Source organism: Pinus tabuliformis, chromosome 8, assembly GCF_031772625.1.
Source record: "Pinus tabuliformis cultivar Carrire ecotype Pingquan chromosome 8, CPIR1, whole genome shotgun sequence".
NCBI classification, from domain to species: Eukaryota; Viridiplantae; Streptophyta; class Pinopsida; order Pinales; family Pinaceae; genus Pinus; species Pinus tabuliformis.
Window position 1 is genome coordinate 991,618,307 of NC_142294.1, and position 23,846 is coordinate 991,642,152.

Below are 23,846 nucleotides of genomic sequence, written 5' to 3' on the forward strand. Positions count from 1 at the left end.
AATTAAGCATAGTAACATTTTAAATACAACCCATTTCTGGGCTTAGAAAATGGAATTTTGTCATAATCTACTAACTTATAGGCACCTTTCGTCAAAATGCGCTTAACAATATAAGGGCCCATCCAAAGTGGTTCAAATTTCCCTGCACCAATTTTATCTGACTCCTGATCGTAAAGTAAGACCAGGTCACCTTCTGAGAATACTCGAGGCTTGACATTTCGATCATATTGTGCCTTTATCTATGTCTTGTATGCTTCATTAGCCAATGCTGCATCACAATGGGTTTCATCCAGATGGACTAATTCCAAGAAGCATGCTTCTTCCTCAGAAGTGTTAGGTAACATGTCAATTGTGAGTTTAAGTGACAAAATTTCACATTGAATCGGCAAGACTACTTCCAAACCATACACCAACTGAAAGGGTGTGAATCCGATAGCATTTCTCACTGAGGTTAGATATGCCCACAAGGCCAAGTATAGGATTAAATTCCAATTTCTTTTGTGAACTCCAATCATTCGTTGTAACATGTGCTTAAAGACCTTGTTGATAGCCTCAACTTGTCCATTAGCTTGCAGATAATATGGAGTAGAACTACCATGTGACAATCCTAATTTGGCAGCTAACTCAACCATCATATGGTTGCGAAAATGTGACCCATGATCGGTAACTATGGCCTGTGGTACATCAAACCTGGAAACCACGTGGTTGAAGAAAAATAATGCAGTCGTTTCTCCGTTGTTGTTTAATGTAGGCATCGCCTCCACCCATTTGGTAAAATAGTCAATGGAGACTATAATATACCCATGCCCCCCGGTCGAGGTGGGGTTACATGTCATGAAATCTATGCCCCATTTTGCGAATGGTCCAATAGCAACTATTGTATGCAAAGGTGCAAGTGGTAATCAATTTTTCTGATCGAATATTTGACATGTGTGACAACTTCTTATAGCAATTATGCAATCTTTGAATATTGTTGGCCAAAAGTATCCAGCACAGAGAATTCTCTGCGCTTTTGCATATCCAGACAGATGTCCACCACAAGCACCTAAATGAAAATCATTCAAAGCTTTCTCGGCTTCCTCATGAGTGAGGCACCTACGTAAAATTGTATCAATACCACGACGATAAAGCGTGCCACCAATGATCAGATAATTCTTCGCTTGGTATTTGATATGTCATTGTTTAGAGCAAGAGGTATCAGGCTAGAAAGCTTGGGTCTAGAGATAGATCAGTATATCTCCATACCATGAATCACTTGACAAAATGAGAAACATAGACTCATCCATGATTGATGTTTCTGATGTTAAACCATTGGAGGATGAGGGAAGGTCGCAAAGTAGTTTGAAAAATACAAGAGATTTCTTTGACTTAGACTTAACCAATTCCAAATCAAATTCCTACAATATAACTATCCACTTCGAATATTTGCCCCCCAACAATTGACGTGACAAAATGTATTTCATAAGGTTGCAATAGGAGATAATTGTAGTTTTACGCAGGAGAATATAGTGACGAAATCTTTGTATAGCTTGAACAACCGCCAAAGCTAACTTTTCGACATATGAATATTTTCTTTCTGTATCATTGAGATTTCGACTCAAATAATATACAGGATGTTCTATTCCATCTACTTCTTAGACTAAAACCATTCCAATGATTGCATCTGCAGCGGCGAGATACAAGTAATAGTCATGTTGATAGTATACGTGAACGTGCCCCAAGTACAAATAAATGCAGTTTTTGGCTGATCCCCTGGGCAGATATTGATTTGATTGTAACTGGAAAATCCATCCATGAATGAAAAGATTTCACATCCAAGCACATTCATCAATAATTTGGTCGATGAAGGGTGTAGGATAATTGTCTTTTGGACATGCTTTATTTACATCCCAGTAATCAACACACACTTAGATTGTTCCTTGTTTTTTCATCACGGGAACAATATTTGATACCCAATCGGTAAGAGGTACAGGGTAAATGAAGCCAGCATGCAAAAGTTTTTCAACCTCTGTCTTAATGGCAGCAGCTTTCTTTGGATGTATAGGTCGAAGCCGCTGTCATACTGGTTTGACATCAAGGTACATTTTGATTTGATGTTCAACAATGCTTGAATCAATGCCTGACATCTCCTCGTAAGACCATGCAAATACATCTCTAAATTCACAAAATAGACAACTGTATATATCGAGTTCCAAAGGAGAACAAGATTTGCTGACATGAATGCTTTCTACAGCATTAGGCTTGGTCGAAATGTCTATAGAAATGGTTTCTTCTATATTAGACAAATTACGCTCAGAATTTACCGAAACTATTCTAACAGAATTCAAAAAGAAATATACAATTGAAGGATGTACTAGTTCATCTGAATAATCCTAATTGGAATCTGGAGGAAGGGAACGATGATGATAATCTTCCCAAGGTTCTTCTCCTATCATCATGGATTGGATGATTTCCTCATCTGTAGAATATATACAAGAAAAAGGATCAGCAGAAGTACCATATTCAAGTGAACGATCTACCCATACAATTGGAGTCGCCAAGGAATTACCGACCACAAAGGTGAATACAAAATCAAATCATTTGTGAGCCAATTTAAATCCAGTAATTCTAGGGTTGCAACAAATGGCAACTTCAGTTTCCAGATGTTCAGATGTTCCGGTAAAAGAACTTTAGTTTCAATGGAAGGTTTGTGAACAACTTCAAGTTCAGGAATGTCTTCGGTTTCAACTGCTATGGGTTCTGGATCAAATTCCAATCTAACAGGTTCAAGTTCTGAAGTAATTTCTGCTTGATTAACTTCAAGTTGTGGATCAACTTCAGTTACTGGTTCACTTGTTTCTGTTATAGTGGCCTCGGGTAGTTGAGTAACTTCTTCTTGTGTAACAGATGTTCCAGAAATAGTTGGAGTAACTTGAGGCTCAGTACTAGCCATGATATGTGGCTCTGGTAATTCAAATTAATTACCAAACTTAGTTTGACAAGTCTACCTTGACCAGATTGGTGTCGCTTCCAGTGGCAAGGGCGGTTTGCTCATAACTCTCCTCGAACGATGGAGTGGAGGTTGATCTTCCTCCAGAATTGCTGATTGTTCTTATCAACCTAACTCAACTAAGGAAAAAAGGATGTTTTCACGGTCAATTAACTTTTACGACACTAGAACTTAACTTTTCTTTTTCATTTTTTAAGAGTCGAGAAAAAGAAAAAGATGACTCTAGTCACTTTCGTTGTTTAATGAGCTAGAAAGGAAAAGCGCTCAGATGGACCTTTTATTTTAAGGAGTCGAAAAGGAACAAAAGTGACTACTCTAGAGATACTAAGCAAGAGGGTTTACCAAACTAATCACAAAACTACAATATACACCTTGGTGGTAAATTAAAGAGAAATTACCAAGGATTTACCGTACGACAGTCAGTCTTCCCAAATGCTATGTTCGATGCATTGTGATCGGTAAGGCAGCAGACTTGGCTTCCTAGGGATAAAGGATTTAAGCCTATTGGGGTCTCCCACTATATACACGACGGTACAGGGAGCACAAGTCTGTACTAGTACTTACCGGTTCAGAGAGGAGGAATCACCCAACCTCAATGAAATGACAGCCACTAGGTTTTAAGACGCCGGAACACGTCTCTAGCCTAGACACCTCTAGATGTTTGCATTAAATTCCAATGCATTATTAGGTTAATTGAGGTTAATTTTAGGTTGATCTTGCTTAAAGTTTTCCTTTGGGTTTCACCACATGATGTTTTCCAAGATTCCTAAGAATGAAACTAAAATGAGAAGCACTCTTTCCATATGTTTTCAGTAATGAAAATCCTAACTACAAGGGATAGAGCAAACAAGTACTTTTTGGATCAAAAAACAAAGAGCACAAACTAATGCAATTCCCTAACCATTCCTTTTAAGCACACACACTCAAACTCTAAAATGCAATTACATGTATTTCTTTTTCTTTTAAGTTCTCCTTAATGTGAATTATACACTAAGAAAAACAAATGAACAAATGATTCAAAATCTCTTTTCACACAAATGTCTATTTATGAAAATTTCACTTAAAGATAAAGGAAGACTAAACGACACTTTCAACTTTAAGGAAATGAATATTTTCGACACTTAAAAAAAATATGAATCAAATGCACAAAATAGACCAATCGATTATTCAATGAAGGAAGAATTTACGACACTTCGTTTTTAACAAAACAATCGATTGAAACGACTTTTCAACTAAGGACTGCAAATGATAAAACAAATACATAAACAAACATTTAACAATCCAATCTAAAATGGGTCAAAACAAAGCAACAAAGACTTCTTTCAGAGACAAGAACTCATCTAAATCCAACAGACAATTCAAACAATTGAAAATTGACTTAAGGCTTCAGCTCCTAGATGGGAAAACTGATTGTAAAGGAATTAGCGCAGGCCAGAGTGAGGGACAATGCGATGCATAGCACTGTCTCTATGCAGAGGGTGCAATTAAGTGCACTGTCTTAGTTACAAAGCTGCGATGATTACAAAATGACAATTTTATACTCAAAACTAACTCAATTTTCAGTGAATTGAACTTGAATTCGATGAAAAACAGAGGGTAAAGTATGTCAAAGTGTTCTAAGAGATTGATTAGCTACTATAAGGGATAGGATCTCTCGCCAACAGAGTCGCCATTTTGTTATGAGCAAATTTAGTGTCGAACGACTAACCCCTAGACCTAGTAGCAAGTCTAGAACAATAGTTAAAGTAATTCCATTGCTTTTCTTATAGCCAACAGATAAAAGAAAGAGGAGCAAAAGTACCAACCTGTATCTTTCGCTCGATCCCTCTTCCCTTTGACCGCTTTCACCACTCCCTTCTGTACTTAACTCACTTGAAAGGTACCTGCACACAAGTCAAGATAGAAAAACATCAAAGCATACATATTGATCTGTTAACGAAACAAATTATAGAATCGAAAGTACAATGTACATCACATAACACATAAATGGGAAAAAGAATAGAACTCTTTATTCATAGAAAGGAAGATTACAACCCATGTAGATGCATTTTTTATTTAGCATCATCCTCCCAGCTTCAAACCCTTCTCTCCTCATGGAAATAACAATTTGACATGATAACATTACTCTCTCTACTAATCTCTTTCCAACAACATTTCCTTAGCACAAGAATTTTCAACCTAGACTAGCCAATGAGAGCTTGGTCCTTTTATAGCTGAAAAGAGGAGGTTAGGCCATTAATGGCCCTCATGAATTCTTTGCCATAATTGGGAAGTGGTTCCATGGAGGAAGGGATAATGGATTAAGGTTCATTCATCTCCTTCATCATCCAAAAGTGAACCCCATCCTTCTAGAAACCTCCAGAAGCATCCATTGGATGAGGAATCCAATGGATTTATTTGAAAAATTCGATGGATCTCACTCATCACAGGTGATACAAGGGCTAGGTGCTATGCATAGCACCCAGACAATGTAGTGCCTGCCATTCATTGCAGGAAGATAGAAAGCCACCTTGCAATGATCTCCTTAGGGACATTTTTGGATGAATGGTGTCATGAAACTCTTGGGAGGCAAGCATGATGTAGGTTAACTTCATTAGGGAATGAAACAACTGAATTAGAGGTTGATGGACCCTAATCATATGGATCTAGAAGCTGGGGTTGATGTGCCCAAATTTTCCTGCAACACTTCGTTCAGTCATCACATACAAAACTAGGTGTCCTCTCACACATGGCTGCAGTCAACTCAAAGACAGAGGAACATGATGAAGTAGAAGAATAAGGGGGAGAAGAGAAGGAGGATGACGATGAAACGGAGGAGGAAATGAAGGAAGAAACTGATGGAGATGAGAAAGAGTAGCAAGAGGAAGAAGATAAGGAAAATAGAGAGGAATAAGGCATTGAAACAGAAAGGGAAGAACACGAGGAGGATTCACCTAGGGTGTCTCCAGAGGCACCTGAGAGGGAGGCAGCAGCTTCCTTCACTGTTCTCAGCACCCCAGTCAAGAAAAAAGGGAAAAGAGGGAGGCAAACCCCTCTATATTTCAGAATAAGAAAGAGCACAAGAATGAAACAAGGGAAGCCACAAATATCAACAAAATTCCCTATGGACATTGAAGATTCTCCTACACCAAGAGACAAAATGCCTTTGCCTAAGTCACCATTCACCTATATAAGGAGGCCTAGTACCAGATCAACTTCCTTAAAGGGTAAGGCCATCCTACCTCAAAAAGGGGTGGAAGACATTGGGCACATGGAAGAGAAGCTCAAGGAAATGGGCAAAGAGCATGGTGGCTTAAGGGACAGAGAAGCAATAATGAGAGATCAACTTGAAAGGGAAAATGCATGGCTGAGAGGCTAGCTATAGGAAAGGGAAAACTAACTAGCATGTATGGTCAACCTCTCCTTAGAGGCCCTCCAGTGTAGGATTCCAGCTAAATCCTATGCTCTTTACCTTAGAGAACAATGGCTGCAATTTCAGATTAAAACACTAGCACAAAGGGGCACCATGCCATTTCAGGACTACAAGCAGTTTATTAGTCTTTGTGATCAAAGTACACTAGAGGATAGGGCCAAAATGGCTGAGTTTAACTTGCACAACATGGCCCTCACAGACATGAATGTTTGGGATCCTAATGCTAAGCTAGGAGATCTACAATTAATGGCTTTGGCATCATGGATGGACCATGAGGAGTCAAGGGCTACAGAGATGAAAAGAATATTGGCTAGAGAGAAAAATGAACCTCTTTTCATCAGAGCTAAACAATCAAATCCCATGGCCCTAATCAACACCCATAATCTAATTGCAAATGATCCTCAGATGGCGCCTAGATATCTTGCTGCCTAAGAGCAAGCAACTTCACATTTTGAGGATATGTTTAGGCTACTAGGAGATGATAGTATACATGCCTGCTTAAGGAGATGAAACACACTACCATACAGCTTGAAGATCAGAGAATATCACTCCCCTCAAAGGTTAAGAGAGGCACTCAACAGGACACCTATGTATAAGCAATCAATGCAAAGGTTGAAGGTCAATTGGATAGACATAAAACTCAATCCACCACTACTCCTAGGGATTCTAGAAGGGAGAAAAGAAGAAGAGGAAAAGAGTCAGTGGGAAGAAGTAGAAACGAAAGCATGCGTCTATGAACAAGAAGAAGATACCACAGCAGAGGCATGGGGTCAAAGAGGCTACCATAGCCATGAAGGAAATGGACACTAACTAAGTTTCTCAAAGGATGAGCAACACTTTCAGTAGGGGGTGATGATTAGCCTCATCATTGGGTAATTATATGGGCCTTAATTCACCTTCTAGCTTAGTCAAACCAACTATTCTCACAACTTACTGCATACTTTTTTATTATATTTTGTTTATGAGATGAGTTAGAGTTGGATATTTTGCTTTGTGGTCTAATGTGCATTTAATGCAGGATTAAAGGATAAAAGTAAGGAATTTTGGCAAATACCTTGTTCAAAACTCGAATTGGACAAGGGAGAAGAATTATAGGAGGTAAATCCTCCTCATTTACTACCCCCCATTCGAATATTCCTCCATCAGCTTGAAGTGCAAACAGCCAACCATGAGGACTAGAAGGCAGTTGAGCAAGTGAAAGTCAAAGCACCAGTTTATCTTGAGTTTGGGAGCCAAGCCTCCCTAATTTTAAGGAAGTTGTTGGAGACTTCATACATATAAGTAGAGAGGCCTAGGACCTCAGTAGGATTCAGATTTTATTTTTGTAAAACTTACTCTATTTTCGAGTTGCAAGACTTGTGACAGTTTTTTATGTAATCCATGGTTTTGATAATAAGAATGAGTTTCATTTCGAGCCAGCACTGAGTTAACTCAGAGGGCTGAAGCTCTTGGGTTAGGGCCCAACCCTAGTAGCTAAGGCTCCTCTTTATTATACATGTATGTTAGCATAGATTCATGTTTTAATTGTTCATTTGCTTAAGTAACTGCATTTCCATTACAGTAGTGTAGCGCATAGATTCATGGTTTAATCGTTCATTAGCTTAAGTAGTTGCATTTCCATTACAGTAGTGTAGCGTATATTGATTGTGTTTTAGTTTTCTTCCATTTGTTCCTTCTTTTAATTAGCAGGTTAGCAAGGAGAAAAATATCACCATAAGGTTGTCAGCAGGTGTCTCAGCCTCACCTCCTCCCTCTAGGACCATGACTTGAGGAATAGACCCTTTAGCAACCCCAAAAACATAGATTTCTAATTGTTGCATGAGCTTTGGGAGTTTTTCGTCTTGATTCAGTAATTGGTTCATTTTATTGTCATATTTTTCCATCACTCTCTTTCTGTAATAAGATCTCGCTCATATTCTCATTTCCTTCAGAACTTTATCCATGCATAATATATGTGGAAGCTAATAAATCATGTCTTAATTAGATGATGCCTATAGATTTCCTTACCATCCGATACACAACAAACCTGGCCAATCACCATCAACCGCGTGCATATTCATTTCAACCTTTGACTTTAGGCGCTTCGGCCCTCCACCGTCAATCTGCCTTACCTGATCCAACGACTATCGTGTCATCTGATCGCCAACTAGCTTGGCTGATATCCACTATTGATCAATCCCGCATGATCCAACGGCTATCACAAAATCTCGCGCGAATTCTTGCACGATCAATATCCGCCCGAGAGCATGCGATAAAAGTGGTTTTTTCATGCTACGTGTCACTCACATAGGCTAATCGCATAAAATTTAGGAATTTCGCTTATAGCTTCAAGGGCACGTGAGAAACTGCTTACCACCTACGAAAACTCGCTCCATCATTCCGCACGTTTTCCACCCTTCTGTCGACATGTGACTTGATGTGATCCATCTGTCTATTGACTTCATCTCTCATGATAAGATCTCTGCCATTCATCTCCCATTAATCCTATTCGTCTATCTATTCACTTAATCCCATGCGATAAGATCTCCACCATTCATCTCTCGTTAATCCTGTGCGTCTATCTATTCACTTAATCCCCTGTGATAAGATCTCTGTCGCTCATCTTCTATTAGTCATGTTCATCCATCTATTCACTTAATCTCCTACGATAAGATCTCCGCTATTCATCTTCCATTTATATTGTTCGTTGATCTGACTGATCCAATTGTTCCCATGCATTGTTGCTTCATTTCATCTCCCTTCCACTTATTTTGATCTTCGATTGCGCTTTCGCTTGACTCCTTCCTGAACTTTGTTCTGTGTATTCTTTAAATGCTACCACTCCTGAGCTTAGATTTGGTTATTCAATCATACTACAACATTGTCCGATCATTGCAATACTCCTTCTAGCCATCCTCAACCACCTTCCATCCACCTGTCACATCTACAAGAATAATTAAATTGCATGCTTGATTTTACCAAAAAAAGTGAAAACAGACTTAGTTTAGTTTCCTTGCTTACACATTAGTTTGGTTTTATGCTCTTTACTTCCGTAACTTAGATAGCAGCTTTAGGTTAGTGTTGATTTAACAATTATGTTTAGCGTAGCTATTTAAATGGTTAATTAGGATATGGTGTGATTTAGCATTACATGTTGTTTTCTTCATTACTGCGGTAGAGTAGCTCTCTTAGAATAGATTTTCTCTTCTTCCATCAAAGAATCAAGCTTCTTTTGACTCTACAGAAGTCTGGCTTGGAACCCCTAGGGTCTCTTTCCAGATGAATAGTGACAACAGGCAGGACCTTCACTTCTACTTGTGCATATAGCACTATCACCTCCAAGTTTGTACAAACCCTGGGTTGATAAGTAAAGCAGGTAGCCCAGGAATTGTAGCATCCTTGTTGCAATATTGGTGCTCATCAAGAACAATTAACTTCAAGGGTTTAAAATGTTCTTTTAAGGGAAACTCATGATTTTGTCTCAAAAAAAGACTAACAAGTGCTTTGGATCGTGGGCAATCAATTATTAAGACACATAAAAAACTGGTGCTCTTTCATTTTTTAGGAGTCAAGAAAGAAACAAAGATGACTCTATTGCTTTTGATTGGGAACGAGCTCGAAAGGACAAGTTCTTGAATGATCTTTTAAGTTTAATGAGTCAAAAATATCAAATGATTTCTCTAGATGATCTAGGTAAACAGGATTACCAGGCAACCGTGAACTGTAGAACACCTCCCGACGAACCAAGAATTACGAGCAGGAAATCTCCCTGAATGTTGTGTTCAGTGTATCACGTTTGCAAGGCGGCTGACTCGGCTTCCTAAGGATAAAAGGATTGTAGCCTAGTGGGGTCTCCTGTTATATTCTCAATTGTACAGGGAGCAAAAATCCATACTAGCGTTGTCTAATGTTGAAGCTAACGACAGCTGCTAGGTTTAAAGGCACTGGAACATGTCTCTAGCCTAGACCTTCTATATATGATCGTTAATGTCAAATTTGCCTTAGGTTAATTGAATCCATTTTAAAGTTGATCTTGATTTATGTTTTAGTTTTCAGGTCTTAGCAATGCTACTTGAAAAAACTTAAATGCAACTAAATGAGACAAGACCCTTTCAATTCGATGAAATTCCTACACTAGATAGGGTAGAAACTACTCAATCAAATTCAAATAATCAAGCAACTGAAAACCAAATGATCTTTCACTATCTTACTTTTTCAAAAAATAAACTAATGAAAAATTCATTCCAATTCCTAATTTCTTGACAAACACTTCTCTATTAGTGCTTTCATAATCAAACAAGTTCTCTTCCTTTTTCAAATGTCGATGCAATCCTAGTCTTTTAATGATTCAAGTTATCATAACGTAATGATGCAACAAGCTAGAATTTCACACTTTTTCATGAAACAACGAAACAAAACTTTTCGCATATAATCTTTTAGTGAAAAAAATTTCTCGAGACAATAATCTCTTTCAGCAAATGAACACATGAAAATAGAAACTTATTCAGACTAATGAAACACCAACTTTACCAACCACAAGACAAACAATGTAATCCATACCGGAAAAGAAATGTTTAGGCAAGCACACGAAAACTTTTTGAACTTGTGTAAAATAGGTCAAAGTCGTAAAAGGACATAAAAACAAAATGCATAGAGTAATTACACCTACAACCTGACTTATTGAGTTCGTAAACTGTTGAATGGATGACCAATTAGATGCCCTAGTGTTGCTGGCCACTCAATGACTCAATCAATCAAGCAGAAAGATTGATGACAAGCCAACAAGTAAACAAAACCAAATGAAAAGTAGCTTTCTAATCAAGGAGAAAATGGTCCAAAAGGCTTACAGGGTCAAAACCACAAGAGCGGAACACATTGGCCAAGATTGGGGTCAGGCCCTAATCTTTACTTACAGGCATCGGCGTGACTACCTAATTGACAACAAGCGCCAGAGGCTGGTTGACACGACTATTTTTCAGCAACTCACGCTGATCGGCGCGACTATTAGTGAATTAAGTGCATTGATCGAGGGAGCTAAGGAAAAATAAAAATAAAAAAATTAAAATAAGGACCAGATCTGCTACTATGAATTTTAGACTCAGACCAATAAGCAGTAGAAAAGAAACATAAGAAAAGGGAAAAAGTGGAACTAGAAAAGTTCTCACAGAATCATAAAATCCATGACAAACAAAAGGATTGGGATCCCCAGTGGAGTCGCCAATTTGTGGTGAAGTAAAATTATAAGTGTGGACACGAATGAATTCCTCTAGCCTGATGATGGGTCTAGCCACAACAGATACATTCTATGGAAGATTTCCTTAGGTTAGAACCAATTAAGAGGCCCTACCACTTAGTCCGCTTATCCTGTTTGATGATGTCCTTGCTTGCTCACTCCAGCTATCTCTCGCTTCCTTCTTCAAGCACCTGAAACAAGTAAACAACAACAAACAACAAACGTGATAATAGACAAATTATAATTCAACCTACTTGACAAGTCAAGAAACATTAAGCCATGAATATGTAAGATGACGAATCATGTAGGAAATCAATTGATAGTTGAATATATTAATATCAAAGAGATATTACAACCATTTGTCTTGACGTTGCAGTCTTCCTGTGACAAGACCAGGTTCCCACACACTTCTACTAGCATTTCGTGATGGCCTGAATCAACAATAGTTTTAAGGCTCTTCCCTTTAGGCTTCACTCCAAACCAAATCACACTTCTCCCTCACACAACTAGATAGCTACAACTAGTAATAGTTTGTTGTCTACTCCAAACCAAAATAGCATAAGCACAAAATATCAACACTAGCTTGTGCTTGGGAAGAAGGGAGGCTTATATAGGAAAAATGGATGGGAAATGGGTCCTATTCTCATGGGAGAAGGGCTTATCCCTTGAGGTAGTTCCATCATTATAGGGGAAAGGAGCCCAAACAGACATCCTCGATCCCATCTGACCAAACCATTTACCAGACTTTTGTTACGAAGCTTCTAGAGCTGGAAGCTTCGACTCCTAATTTAAAAAACTTTCCAAAACAAGACCGGTGCGACTGGAACACAGCTCAGTCACTCTAGTCAATGCAAGGGATAGTGCTAATCTCTGCACATAGATGTGAGGGAGACAAAGGTCATTAGCAACGGTCTTGTAAACTAGGCAAAACAAAAGTTTCAGGGGAAAAGGTGCAAAATGGAATTGATTTGCTCATGAAGAGGGACACAATGGGGGTTTCCTCAAGGAGGCAAAGCATGCGGGGTTCACTATAGAGGTCCTCCAGGATCAAGGAATGGGGAGTACAGGGACAGTGACAAAATTTTGTGTAACAGTGCTCTGATACTAACTTGACCTAAAATGGAGCAGATTAGTAATGTTGTGCTAATTCCGCATTCAGAATAAAACCAAATATGCTTATCATTTTCTTATCAAGTGCTGAAGGATTCACCATGTTTTCTTAATTAACTGATTCCCATGAGATTTTATTATGTAAATTTTATAAAAAAATTAGCACAAAACATATGTTGAATAACAGAAAAATAACAACAAAGAACATCAAAATACAACACACAAAACAGAGATTTGATGAGGAGTTCGCCCCTCTTGAGCTACGTCTCCTTGGTCTCGCTTCTAATGCTTGGGCCTCTCTGTTATGCTCGAAATTACAACAAGAGTTTATTTACAATGCTCAAATGCCTCTTAAACCTATCTCAATGAGTTCAGAATACTCAAAAATGGCTATCTAGCCTCCTTTTGCATCCAATTTGGATAAGAACTGAAGAAGTTATGATTTATTCTAGTTCTCCAACTATTTGTTCCACAAATTGCTCCAAAACTGACATAATCCCACAAATTCGCTCCAACCTCTGCTAACTGAGCGGGAATTTGGTTGTGTTGTGTGCCATAACCTGTCGGTCATATCACAAATTGCAATCAGCAAGATTTGGTGGGTTGAAGGTCTTGTTAACATGGCGAAATGTTGTGATAGAAATAACATGGACCCTGTTAGACTCCGTCTTATGTCAGTGTGAGATTGATTCTTCTTCAAAACCCTGTTTTGAAGAAGAAATCATTAAATGTGTTTTTAGAATATGTATCAAATTCTCCAGCTCTTCAAAATGCAGCAGCTTCCTCAGCTCCTATCTCTATAAAAGCACAAACAAAAGAAAACAAAAACATCATCAGCAATCAGAGGCAAAGTCGGGTTCAATGAAGATACGGTTTTCAAGGTGTCAAGAAGCTAATGCTGACCAAGTTCGTCTGGTTTCTTATTGGCTTTGTCTGAAAATGACTGTACCGACGAGATTTTGAGACTCTTAGAAAAGGTAGAAATTACAGAAATTTCATCTCTGGTGTGTTTAACAAACATTTTTAAATGCTTTGGGAGGAGCACACTGCAGGAGGCAGCCGAAAACTGTATTCTGGCATTTAAAACTGAGGGTGTTAAGCTCCACAAGTTGTCAGATTTCATATGTGAGTTTGCTCTAAGCCTTACAAACATGGAGCTTAAGAAGATCATATTGATTTTCAAGAGTATGTATGAAAAGCTTGAAGTAGAGCCTTCCTCCTCATCATACAGCACACTTATTGAGTATTGTTGCGAGACATTTGAGGTTCACATTGCTCTTGATTTGTTTGAAGAAATGTGCAAAGCTGGTCTACAAATTTCTGCTAAGACTTTCCATCCATTCATGCAAGCAAGTGAAAAGAGAAATGAATTGGATCTGGTGCTCCCAATCTACAAAATGATGCACAACTATGATGTCAAGCCAACTGGGGAGACGTTCAAATACATGATCAATTCTATTGTGAAGATGAAGAATTTTGAAGCTGCATACAATCTGTTGGATGAAATGAGAGAGATGGATATGCGGCCAACAGCACAACTATATAATGCCATTATGGCAAGATATTTCAGAGAGAATAACGTTTGCAGGGCATTGGCAGTTCTCAAACAGATGAAGAATGCAAATGTAAAAGCAGATGCAGATACATACTCTTACTTGATACATCATGCTAAAGGTGAGGGGGACGCCGTAAAGTACTATGAAGAACTTAAAAGATCGGGTATCCCATCATCAAAATATGTATATATGGCACTTATCCATGTCTTTGTGAACTTCGGCAATTTCCTTAAAGAAAAGGAGATAGTCGAGGATAAAAGAAAACATGAAAAGTACTTAACTGAGATTAAAAGTAATGACGTTCCCAAGGCAAAAGCGATGAGGTCCCTTATTGAGCCTCTTGGGAAGCAAGGTAAATTCACTGAAATGTTTCAGTTGCTTCATGAGTACAAAGATAAGGAGGATTGGTGCTACGCTTGTAGTTTATCAGTGCTCTCCTGCATTAAGCATAAACAACTTAGCTCTGCCATTGACCTCCTCAAGCAGCTGAAAGAGATGGCCAGATCTCTTGTGGACATTGTTTGTGACTAGATCTTTTACCTTATATGTGCAACCAATATGATCACATGTCTTGTGCAGCCTTCTATGTCTTTGTCATGGAACATTGCTTGAGTCTCAGGATAAATTTCATTCGGGAAACATTACCTCTACTCTAGCAGACAGGTTGAGTGGTTTGTCATCACAATTGCCTAAGAAAAAAAAGAACTGGACAAGACATCATTGCGGGCTTTTCCAAATCTGTTGAAGTTTGTTGCAAGCAAGATCTTAGAATATTCCAGAGATAGTGTTGCAGTTCTGCGATCCATGGGGGACGCTATGCATTTATGGAATATATGGTTGCAGGCGAAGTTAGCATAGGTTTCAAAACAGTCTCTAGTGGTCGGTTCTGGAAATCTTGTGACCGATCCTCGGTCAATTGCGTTGTATTATTTGAGGTCTAGAAAAGGATTTTTGTTCGATGTTTTTGATATCCTCCCTTTGCCTCAGATGGTCCTCTGGGTTGCGGCCTCAGCACTTATCATGGAAGGAAAGATAATCACAGTCATGACTGTTTTCCTGATTATGTTTCTATTTCAGTGTTTACCCAAGGTCTATCATTCAATCTGTATATTACGATAAGTGCAGCATGTGTCTGGTTATATTTTAGGTACAATCTAGTGGGGATTTTCCTTGAATATACTTGCTTACTTCGTCGTTGCTCATGCTGCTGGCGCTTGTTGGTCCTTCTTGGAAATGGCTCATTCAACATATCACTTCATAATGACTAAAAGTTGGTCCGTGCCAGATGTCATAGTTTTGGTTGAATTAAGGCCTAGAAAATGTTGTGTTTAGAATGAGAGCTGGGATTTCATTTCGTTATTCACAATCTTAAAAGTATACGTGTTGCGTGGCTGCCTGTTTAGTGCCCGATTTTCGTGATGCATTCTCTTATCAATGAGAAATGCCAAGTCAAGATACGCCTAAAACAGAACGAAGATATCCATCATAGCAGGAAAATAGGAACCGATCTCCTATTTCAAGACTTCAGTTAGTGATTTAAAGGTAGCTGCGCTCCAGCAGTTATTCCATGTGTCGGCCATCAGAAGATTTCAAGGAAACATTTTGTTTTTAGAACAGAAAAATAGTTTTTTCTATTTTTTTTATTTTAGAAACAACTCCTCATTTTTGGATCGATCTGTTTTCAAACAGCAGAGCTTATTTAATGTATTAAAAATCATTTGTAAGGGAGGGGAGAGTTCTGAGTGCTAGAGAATAGAGAGCTTACCATGTACAGTTTTTGGCAGAGAGTTTAATGAAAATACAGCTCTGACTTCTGAGATTCATGTGGTATGATAATTTAGCATAAGTTTTTCTTGTGTTTCATATGTGATCTATTATGTTTCATTTCACTTCATGATCATTTCTAATTGAACAAATGAAGTGTTAAGGTAGAATTCATCATTTGTATGCTCTGCCTTTAATTTTGTTCAATATTCAATGTTTTCTTCTGTTTGACAAGGATTCATCTTCTATGCCCTTGTCAGCTCCTCAGCAGTCTTGCCATCTCATTTAATCTAAATTTGGTGTTAAATTTCTTGCCTACCTTGCCTCAGGAGATAATCTGTGTTTTGATTACATTTCTCTGTTCAAGCTGTTTCTTTACCCCATGCAGCCCAGAAAAATCCCATCATTTATTAAAAATCAACGCTTTTGATCAGTTTACTAGCCTAAAATTAGCGTTACCCTATTGGTTATCTCGCCCATTGAAGATCTTTCTCGAGATAGACCGGAGAGAGCCCTCTCCTACCCCGTAGGGCTAGCTATGAGGCTAAGTGGTTTGATGTTGCCTTGAGGTTTACCTTTCTCAGTCTGAGGTGAAATTTCAAGCGCTAACATATTGGCGACCATACTGGGGAGAACATTCAATTTGTTGATTGTCTTGTCCCAGTACATGCAATCAAGGTGCAGATCTGATGCTGATGGTGGACAGCAGTCAGACACTTATGCAGGCTGAACCATTCACCTGGCGACTCCAACTTGATCCAGACAGTCCAGTGCTCGCTGATCTATTCATACAATGGAAGGGTATGTGGCAAACCCTGCCCTGTGTGAAGCTGTAGAAGGAATAAGAAAGGAGTTAGTAGATACTGAAATTGATGAAGATGTTTTCAGTGCCTGGCTTCATTTGTTGAAATCTTCAAAGTGGTTCAAAACTAAATTGTGCGAGTTAATTGTTGAAAGAATCGAGAAGGATATTCAATGTTTAGATGAGCAGATCCAGTCTTATGATTTCCAAGACCCTAAAAAGTTCTTGGAAATCCTTCCTCATTCGAAACAAGATATCATAGAATCGCCTATAGATGTTTACATTGACAATGTGCAGTTGGAAGTATGCATTGCAGAGTTGGGATAGCCAACAGAGTCTGGCTTCCGTCATCCTATTGCGGCATATATGGACGTGTTTTTCAGTTTGATTGACAGATCAGGCTGTCTTTTCCGTGACCAGGGTCATTACGTGCATGAAGGGCTGCCAACAATTACATCTGTGACCTCGTGGAAGCATTCTCGAGCGGCATCATTTTCAGGTTTACTTGAATGGTTAATATGGCATTTTAGTATTACCTGATCTATTGTTTGTGCAGCAAAGTAGGGTAGCTTTTGTAAATAAATAAGCAGCCATAAGGGCAGCGTCTTGTTTTAGTTTGCTTGAAGATTGTTAAGTCAGTTTTTCAGTCATTTCAGTCTTGAGATCAAATCAGTTTCAGTTCAGTTTCAGTTGTGTTGATGATGACTCCATTTCCCAATGGGTGGAGGCACGGTCTGCTCTCCCAAAGTTCTGCGGTTCTTGGCACCTCCAAAAGCGGCAGCTGCCATCCCAAGTGGATCCGATGTTAGACTCCGTCTTATGTCAGTGTGAGATTGATTCTTCTTCAAAACCCTGTTTTGAAGAAGAAATCATTAAATGTGTTTTTAGGATATGTATCAAATTCTCCAGCTCTTCAAAATGCAGCACCTTCCTCAGCTCCTATCTCTACAAAAACACAAACAGAAGAAAACAAAAACATCATCAGCAATCAGAGGCAAAGTTGAGTTCAATGAAGATACGGTTTTCAAGGTGTCAAGAAGCTAATGCTGACCAAGTTCGTCTGGTTTCTTATTGGCTTTGTCTGAAAATGACTGGACCGACGAGATTTTGAGACTCTTAGAAAAGGTAGAAATTACAGAAATTTCATCTCTGGTGTGTTTGACAAACATTTTTAAATGCTTTGGGAGGAGCACACTGCAGGAGGCAGCCGAAAACTGTATTCTGGCATTTAAAACTGAGGGTGTTAAGCTCCACAAGTTGTCAGATTTCATATGTGAGTTTGCTCTAAGCCTTACAAACATGGAGCTTAAGAAGATCATATTGATTTTCAATAGTATGTATGAAAAGCTTGAAGTAGAGCCTTCCTCCTCATCATACAATATACTTATTGAGTATTGTTGCGAGACAGAGGTTCACATTGCTCTTGATTTGTTTGAAGAAATGTGCAAAGCTGGTCTACAAATTTCTGCTAAGACTTTCCATCCATTCATGCAAGCAAGTGAAAAGAGAAATGAATTGGATCTGGTGCTCCCAATCTACAAAATGATGCGCAACTATGATGTCAAGCCAACTGGGGAGACGTTCAAATACATGATCAATTTTGTTGTGAAGATGAAGAATTTTGAAGCTGCATACAATCTGTTGGATGAAATGAGAGAGTTGGATATGCGGCCAATAGCACAACTATATAATGCCATTATGGCAGGATATTTCAGAGAGAATAACGTTTGCAGGGCATTGGCAGTTCTCAAACAGATGAAGAATGCAAATGTAAAAGCAGATGCAGATACATACTCTTACTTGATACATCATGCTAAAGGTGAGGGGGAGGCCGTAAAGTACTATGAAGAACTTAAAAGATCGGGTATCCCATCATCAAAATATGTATATATGGCACTTATCCATGTCTTTGTGAACTTCGGCAATTTCCTTAAAGCAAAGGAGATAGTCGAGGATAAAAGAAAACATGAAAAGTACTTAACTGAGATTAAAAGTAATGACGTTCCCAAGGCAAAAGCGATGAGGTCCCTTATTGAGCCTCTTGGGAAGCAAGGTAAATTCACTGAAATGTTTCAGTTGCTTCATGAGTACAAAGATAAGGAGGATTGGTGCTACGCTTGTAGTTTATCAGTGCTCTCCTGCATTAAGCATAAACAGCTTAGCTCTGCCATTGACCTCCTCAAGCAGCTGAAAGAGATGGACAGATCTCTTGTGGACATTGTTTGTGACCAGATCTTTTACCTTATATGTGCAACCAATATGGATCACATGTCTTGCGCAGCCTTCTATGTCTTTGTCATGGAACATTGCTTGAGTCTCAGGATAAATTTCATTCGGGCAACATTACCTCTACTCTAGCAGACAGGTTGAGTGGTTTGTCATCACAATTGCCTTAAAAAAAAAAAGAACTGGACAAGACATCATTGCGGGCTTTTCCAAATCTGTTGAAGTTTGTTGCAAGCAAGATCTTAGAATATTCCAGAGATAGTGTTGCAGTTCTGCGATCCATGGGGGACGCTATGCATTTATGGAATATATGGTTGCAGGCGAAGTTAGCATAGGTTTCAAAACAGTCTCTAGTGGTCGGTTCTGGAAATCTTGTGACCAATCCTCGATCAATTGCGTTGCATTATTTGAGGTCTAGAAAAGGATTTTTGTTCGATGTTTTTGTTATCCTCCCTTTGCCTCAGATGGTCCTCTGGGTTGCGGCCTCAGCACTTATCATGGAAGGAAAGATAATCACATTCATGACTATTTTCCTGATTATGTTTCTATTTCAGTGTTTACCCAAGGTCTATCATTCAATCTGTATATTACGATAAGTGCAGCATGTGTCTGGTTATATTTTTGGTACAATCTGGTGGGGATTTTCCTTGAATATACTTGCTTACTTCGTCGCTGCTCATGCTACTGGCGCTTGTTGGTCCTTCTTGGAAATGGCTCATTCAACATATCACTTCATAATGACTGAAAGTTGGTCCGTGCCAGATGTCATAGTTTTGGTTGAATTAAGGCCTAGAAAATGTTGTGTTTAGAATGAGAGCTGGAATTTCATTTCGTTATTCACAATCTTAAAAGTATACGTGTTGCGTGGCTGCCCTGTTTAGTGCCCGATTTTCGTGATGCATTCTCTTATCAGTGAGAAATGCCAAGTCAAGATACGCCTAAAACAGAACGAAGATATCCATAATAGTAGGAAAACAGGAACCAATCTCCTATTTCAAGACTTCAGTTAGTGATTTAAAGGTAGCTGCGCTCCAGCAGTTATTCCATGTGTCGGCCATCAGAAGATTTCAAGGAAACATTTTGTTTTTAGAACAGAAAAATAGTTTTTTCTATTTTTTTTACTTTAGAAACAACTCCTCATTTTTGGATCGATCTGTTTTCAAACAGTAGAGCTTATTTAATGTATTAAAAATCATTTGTAAGGGAGGGGAGAGTTCTGAGTGCTGGAGAATAGAGAGCTTACCATGTACAGTTTTTGGCAGAGAGTTTAATGAAAATACAGCTCTGACTTCTGAGATTCCTGTGGTATGATAATTTAGCATAAGTTTTTCTTGTGTTTCATATGTGATCTGTTATGTTTCATTTCACTTCATGATCATTTCTAATTGAACAAATGAAGTGTTAAGGTAGAATTCATCATTTGTATGCTCTACCTTTAAGTTTGTTCAATATTCAATGTTTTCTTCTGTTTGACAAGGATTCATCTTCTATGCCCTTGTCAGCTCCTCAGCAGTCTTGCCATCTCATTTAATCTAAATTTGGTGTTAAATTTCTTGCCTACCTTGCCTCAGGAGATAATCTGTGTTTTGATTACATTTCTCTGTTCAAGCTGTTTCTTTACCCCATGCAGCCCAGAAAAATCCCATCATTTATTAAAAATCAACCATTTTGATCAGTTTACTAGCCTAAAATTAGTGTTACCCTATTGGTTATCTCGCCCATTGAAGATCTTTCTCGAGATAGACCGGAGAGAGCCCTCTCCTGCCCCGTAGGGCTAGCTACGAGGCTAAGTGGTTTGATGTTGCCTTGAGGTTTACCTTTCTCAGCTTGAGGTGAAATTTCAAGCACTAACATATTGGCGACCATACTGGGGAGAACATTCAATTTGTTGATTGTCTTGTCCCAGTACATGCAATCAAGGTGCAGATCTGATGCTGATGGTGGACAGCAGTCAGACACTTATGCAGGCTGAACCATTCACCTGGCGACTCCAACTTGATCCAGACAGTCCAGTGCTCGCTGATCTATTCATGCAATGGAAGGGTATGTGGCAAACCCTGCCCTGTGTGAAGTTGTAGAAGGAATAAGAAAGGATTTAGTAGATACTGAAATTGATGAAGATGTTTTCAGTGCCTGGCTTCATTTGTTGAAATCTTCAAAGTGGTTCAAAACTAAATTGTGTGAGTTAATTGTTGAAAGAATCGAGAAGGATATTCAATGTTTAGATGAGTAGATCCAGTCTTATGATTTCCAAGACCCTAAAAAGTTCTTGGAAATCCTTCCTCATTCGAAACAAGATATCATAGAATCGCCTATAGATGTTTACATTGACAATGTGCAGTTGGAAGTATGCATTGCAGAGTTGGGACAGCCAACAGAGTCTGGCTTCCGTCATCCTATTGCGGCATATATGGACGTGTTTTTCAGTTTGATTGACAGATCAGGCTGTCTTTTCCGTGACCAGGGTCATTACGTGCATGAAGGGCTGCCAGCAATTACATCTGTGACCTCGTGGAAGCATTCTCAAGCGGCATCATTTTAAGGTTTACTTGAATGGTTAATATGGCATTTTAGTATTAGCTGATCTATTGTTTGTGCAGCAAAGTAGGGTAGCTTTTGTAAATAAATAAGCAGCCATAAGGGCAGCATCTTGTTTTAGTTTGCTTGAAGATTGTTAAGTCAGTTTTTCAGTCATTTCAGTCTTGAGATCAAATCAGTTTGAGTTCAGTTTCAGTTGTGTTGATGATGACTCCATTGCCCAATGGGTGGAGGCACGGTCTGCTCTCCCAAAGTTCTACGGTTCTTGGCACCTCCAAAAAGCGGCAGCTGCCATCCCAAGTGGAGCCGATGTTAGACTCTGTCTTATGTCAGTGTGAGATTGATTCTTCTTCAAAACCCTTTTTTGAAGAAGAAATCATTAAATGTGTTTTTAGGATATGTATCAAATTCTCCAGCTCTTCAAAATGCAGCAGCTTCCTCAGCTCCTATCTCTACAAAAGCACAAACAGAAGAAAACAAAAACATCATCAGCAATCAGAGGCAAAGTCGGGTTCAATGAAGATACGGTTTTCAAGGTGTCAAGAAGCTAATGTTGACCAAGTTCGTCTGGTTTCTTATTGGCTTTGTCTGAAAATGACTGGGCCGACGAGATTTTGAGACTCTTAGAAAAGGTAGAAATTACAGAAATTTCATCTCTGGTGTGTTTGACAAACATTTTTAAATGCTTTGGGAGGAGCACACTGCAGGAGGCAACCGAAAACTGTATTTTGGCATTTAAAACTGAGGGTGTTAAGCTCCACAAATTGTCAGATTTCATATGTGAGTTTGCTCTAAGCCTTACAAACATGGAGCTTAATAAGATCATATTGATTTTCAAGAGTATGTATGAAAAGCTTGAAGTAGAGCCTTCCTCCTCATCATACAGCACACTTATTGAGTATTGTTGCGAGACATTTGAGGTTCACATTGCTCTTGATTTGTTTGAATAAATGTGCAAAGCTGGTCTACAAATTTCTGCTAAGACTTTCCATCCATTCATGCAAGCAAGTGAAAAGAGAAATGAATTGGATCTAGTGCTCCCAATCTACAAAATGATGCGCAACTATGATGTCAAGCCAACTGGGGAGACGTTCAAATACATGATCAATTCTGTTGTGAAGATGAAGAATTTTGAAGCTGCATACAATCTGTTGGATGAAATGAGAGAGTTGGATATGCGGCCAACAGCACAACTATATAATGCCATTATGGCAGGATATTTCAGAGAGAATAACGTTTGCAGGGAATTGGCAGTTCTCAAACAGATGAAGAATGCAAATGTAAAAGCAGATGCAGATACATACTCTTACTTGATACATCATGCTGAAGGTGAGGGGGAGGCCGTAAAGTACTATGAAGAACTTAAAAGATCGGGTATCCCATCATCAAAATATGTATATATGGCACTTATCCATGTCTTTGTGAACTTCGGCAATTTCCTTAAAGCAAAGGAGATAGTCGAGGATAAAAGAAAACATGAAAAGTACTTAACTGAGATTAAAAGTAATGACGTTCCCGAGGCAAAAGCGATGAGGTCCCTTATTGAGCCTCTTGGGAAGCAAGGTAAATTCACTGAAATGTTTCAGTTGCTTCATGAGTACAAAGATAAGGAGGATTGGTGCTACGCTTGTAGTTTATCAGTGCTCTCCTGCATTAAGCATAAACAGCTTAGCTCTACCATTGACCTCCTCAAGCAGCTGAAAGAGATGGCCAGATCTCTTGTGGACATTGTTTGTGACCAGATCTTTTACCTTATATGTGCAACCAATATGGATCACATGTCTTGCGCAGCCTTCTATGTCTTTGTCATGGAACTTTGCTTGAGTCTCAGGATAAATTTCATTCGGGCAACATTACCTCTACTCTAGCAGACAGGTTGAGTGGTTTGTCATCACAATTGCCTTAAAAAAAAAAAGAACTGGACAAGACATCATTGCGGGCTTTTCCAAATCTGTTGTAGTTTGTTGCAAGCAAGATCTTAGAATATTCCAGAGATAGTGTTGCAGTTCTGCGATCCATGGGGGACGCTATGCATTTATGGAATATATGGTTGCAGGCGAAGTTAGCATAAGTTTCAAAACAGTCTCTAGTGGTCGGTTCTGGAAATCTTGTGACCGATCCTCGGTCGATTGTGTTGCATTATTTGAGGTCTAGAAAAGGATTTTTGTTCGATGTTTTTGTTATCCTCCCTTTGCCTCAGATGGTCCTCTGGGTTGTGGCCTCAGCACTTATCATGG

The 23,846-nt window shown here is 38.9% G+C and overlaps 1 protein-coding gene and 2 pseudogenes across 1 annotated transcript; all 3 read left to right on the forward strand.

Annotated features, from left to right (window-relative positions):
* Window positions 1-13,343: 13,343 nt before the first annotated feature.
* LOC149238737 (pentatricopeptide repeat-containing protein At4g21880, mitochondrial-like) lies at window positions 13,344-14,891 on the forward strand (annotated as a pseudogene).
* Window positions 14,892-16,836: 1,945 nt separating this feature from the next.
* On the forward strand, window positions 16,837-19,203 carry LOC149238738 (pentatricopeptide repeat-containing protein At4g21880, mitochondrial-like). Its single transcript, XM_089369659.1, has 2 exons — window positions 16,837-16,979; window positions 17,901-19,203. Exons 1-2 carry the CDS (start codon window positions 16,837-16,839, stop codon window positions 19,201-19,203), a joined length of 1,446 nt encoding a protein of 481 aa, XP_089225785.1.
* A 1,903-nt stretch (window positions 19,204-21,106) lies between these two features.
* LOC149238739 (pentatricopeptide repeat-containing protein At4g21880, mitochondrial-like) lies at window positions 21,107-23,477 on the forward strand (annotated as a pseudogene).
* Window positions 23,478-23,846: the final 369 nt, after the last annotated feature.